At 40.2% G+C, this 2,769-nt stretch overlaps 1 protein-coding gene across 1 annotated transcript; it reads right to left on the bottom strand.

The window, feature by feature from the left end:
• Window positions 1-631: 631 nt before the first annotated feature.
• Window positions 632-1,564, bottom strand: LOC104948651 (interferon alpha-inducible protein 27-like protein 2A). The gene is made up of 4 exons (XM_010774860.1): window positions 1,462-1,564; window positions 1,288-1,317; window positions 983-1,144; window positions 632-863 (listed from the first exon to the last, which is right to left on the bottom strand). The coding sequence occupies exons 1-4, from the start codon at window positions 1,469-1,471 to the stop codon at window positions 778-780; spliced, it is 288 nt and encodes a 95-aa protein (XP_010773162.1). The 5' UTR covers window positions 1,472-1,564; the 3' UTR covers window positions 632-777.
• Between the last annotated feature and the right edge of the window lie 1,205 nt (window positions 1,565-2,769).

Raw genomic sequence — 2,769 nt, 5'->3', positions numbered from 1 at the left:
ATGCTTTTATCTTCAGTAGAGTCGACTACTGTAATGGTGTCTTTACAGGCCTCACTAAAAAATCTATTAAAAAGCTGCAGCTAATTCAGAACGCTGCTGCTCGAGTCCTCACTGACACTAAAGAAAAAATGGATTACATCACTCCTGTTCTGAAGTCTTTACACTATAAAGACCTCCTGTCTGTCAAATAATCAATTAAAATATATGCTGCTGGTTTATAAAGCATTGAATGGTTTAGGGCCAAAATTAATTTCTGATCTGCTGTTAAATTATGAACAATCCAGAACTCTCAGGTCTTCTGGGACTGGTCAGCTTTCTGTCCCCAGAGTCAGGAGAAGCAGCATTCAGTTATTATGTCATTTTAAAATGTGTTTCTATTTTAATGTCTTTAATTCTTAGTAAAGCACTTTGAATTGCCTTGTGTTGAAAGGTGCGATATAAATAAACTTGCATTGCCTCATATTCAGCTAAGTAACATCTTACAGCTTGGTTTTACAGCCCGACTTAACTGTGGCAAGAAAAAATAATGCTAATTAATTAAAAAAAGGTTAATAAACCAGTGAACTATTTTAGTCCTTTCTCTTGGACATAACAAAGAATGGAAAGATGCACAGGCGACACACTGAACAAGTATGCTTAATAGAAGACCGATTTATTAAACAAAACATTTTGTATGAGATGACCAAAGTGCTGTTTAGCCAGTGAAAATGCTGTCAATTCTACTTTCCTCCTTCATTTGGCAAAGTACACATATTCATCCTGTTCCTCCATGATTTCTCAGATGAGGATTGCAGTTATCAATCCAACGGTTGCTCCGACGCTAGCCGCACCTGCAGAGGCAACTGCTGGCAGACCGACTACACCTACAGCAAGGATCAAAGGTTTAATATCAACTATGCAGACACTGAGAACTGATATTACCATATTATCATTAGTTTAACCAAAAGATTAAAATGCAAAACATAAAAGTGATGATCTTTACCTGCTGCCTGCAAAACAGCCACTGTACTTCCGGTTGCCACTGCTCCCGCGTTAGCCACTGCAGCAGCTGACATCATGCCGGCAGCATAGGAGCCTGCTGCGATCCCGACGGAGGTGAACCCTACGGCGGCCAGAACAGCAGGAGCAGCGACGACAGCTCCAGCTGCAGAGGAAACGTTGTTAATGCCAATTTTTTTGGCCGCTCCAAAATGAATAGTGAGTCAGAAATAGTAAACATTCCTAAATTGGGCTCAATAAAGACTATCTAATCTAAAGTGTGTTTACAATCAGATGTAAAAGTCTTACCTGCTCCACCGACAACTAAAGCTGCAGTTACTGAAACACAAGATGAATATCGAAATCAACATTAACATCCGGCTTAATCAATACCTTTGCTAAAGTAACTATCATTATTGTTGTTTGTAATTAAAAATGGAATGTACGAAGTAAAAACTCGATGAAATGTAAAGTGATACTCACACAGCCCCATGACTTGATATTGTGTGTCGTGTATAAGTAAGAACTGATGAGCCTTGAGCTGCAGCGGGTTTATATAGCCTGCCTAGCTTTCATTTCCTGAAAAATAAAACTCTGCTGTATAACCAGACCCGGCGCCGTGGGAGGGCCAGGCCCTCTGTCACGCCTCAAGGATGGACAAAAGAAGGAGACCACACATGATTCATCCAATTGAAGTGCATTTATTTAAAGAAACTAAGTTAACTATGAAGTCAGTTAATCAGTAATGTGTGTGTGTGTGAACATGCATCAGTATATAAAGCAAAAACAAACAAACCAAGGTCCAGTAGAGCCAAGCAGCCCAAGAGGAGAGAGAGACTGACTGCTCAGGCACCCATACTTGCATAGCCGTGGGAAGATGTTTCAAATGGGGGGTGCTGTGGGGATCACATCCTCTAGGGGGGTCAGGGGGGAAGATTTTTTTTCAACATTATAAAGTAAAATGCTTCAATCTGGTGCACTTTGAGCTGAATTGCCAGAGACTAGATCTAAGGGGTACAACTCTAAACACCCATATCGAAAAGATCGGTTTACATTTTAATAATCAAATAAGTGTGTGGACATAACCAATAACCTAACATAGCCAATAACAAGTAAATGTAACTTATTTTATTTTTGTTGTTCATTTATTTCTTATTTTACCAGTTAACATTTATTTATTTATGCATCTTTAATCTCTCCAGATTTAAACAATATTTCTGGTTTACTGTCCTATAGTATGCACTGGAATGATTTCAAACCTGTTTTTATTTATCCCAATAATTATAAAGGTTGCCTTGGAAATATTTGTTTACATAAATTGTTAACAAACCGTTTGAGACCTTCTGAGATAACTTAGACTAAAGTGAACTATCTAAACACTCAGTCCTTTACCTCACTGAGCCTCTCAGTCTGTCTGGCTATCAGTCCTGTCCAGACAGCTGATATCTGTCCTGTGTGTGAGCTGCGGGCGCCTGATAAGCCAACATCCCCCACTTTCATCGTACAGGGCAAATGGAAACTGTAACCGGGGTGAAAAGGGTGTTATCTTTACTTAATTATGAATGTTGTTACATCAGGGCTGAAAATTCGTTTTTTTGTATTATATTTCCATTTAATCTTGTGGACGTGCAGATTCCCTGTCCTCCATCTGGGGGTGCTGCAGCACGCTCAGCACCCCTACTTCCCACGGCCCTGCATACTTGTAGCTGAGCAGTCAACCTACATCAGGTGTCAGCAATCTCTCCTGATTGGGGGAGTGGCTAACCAGGGACCTGAGTCTAAAGGCCCTGA

The sequence above is a fragment of the Notothenia coriiceps genome, unplaced genomic scaffold, assembly GCF_000735185.1.
Source record: "Notothenia coriiceps isolate Sejong01 unplaced genomic scaffold, NC01 NC01_scaffold00014782, whole genome shotgun sequence".
Taxonomy (NCBI): Eukaryota; Metazoa; Chordata; class Actinopteri; order Perciformes; family Nototheniidae; genus Notothenia; species Notothenia coriiceps.
The sequence above is the reverse complement of the archived record's forward strand: the minus strand, read 5'-3'. Positions and strand labels throughout refer to the sequence as shown.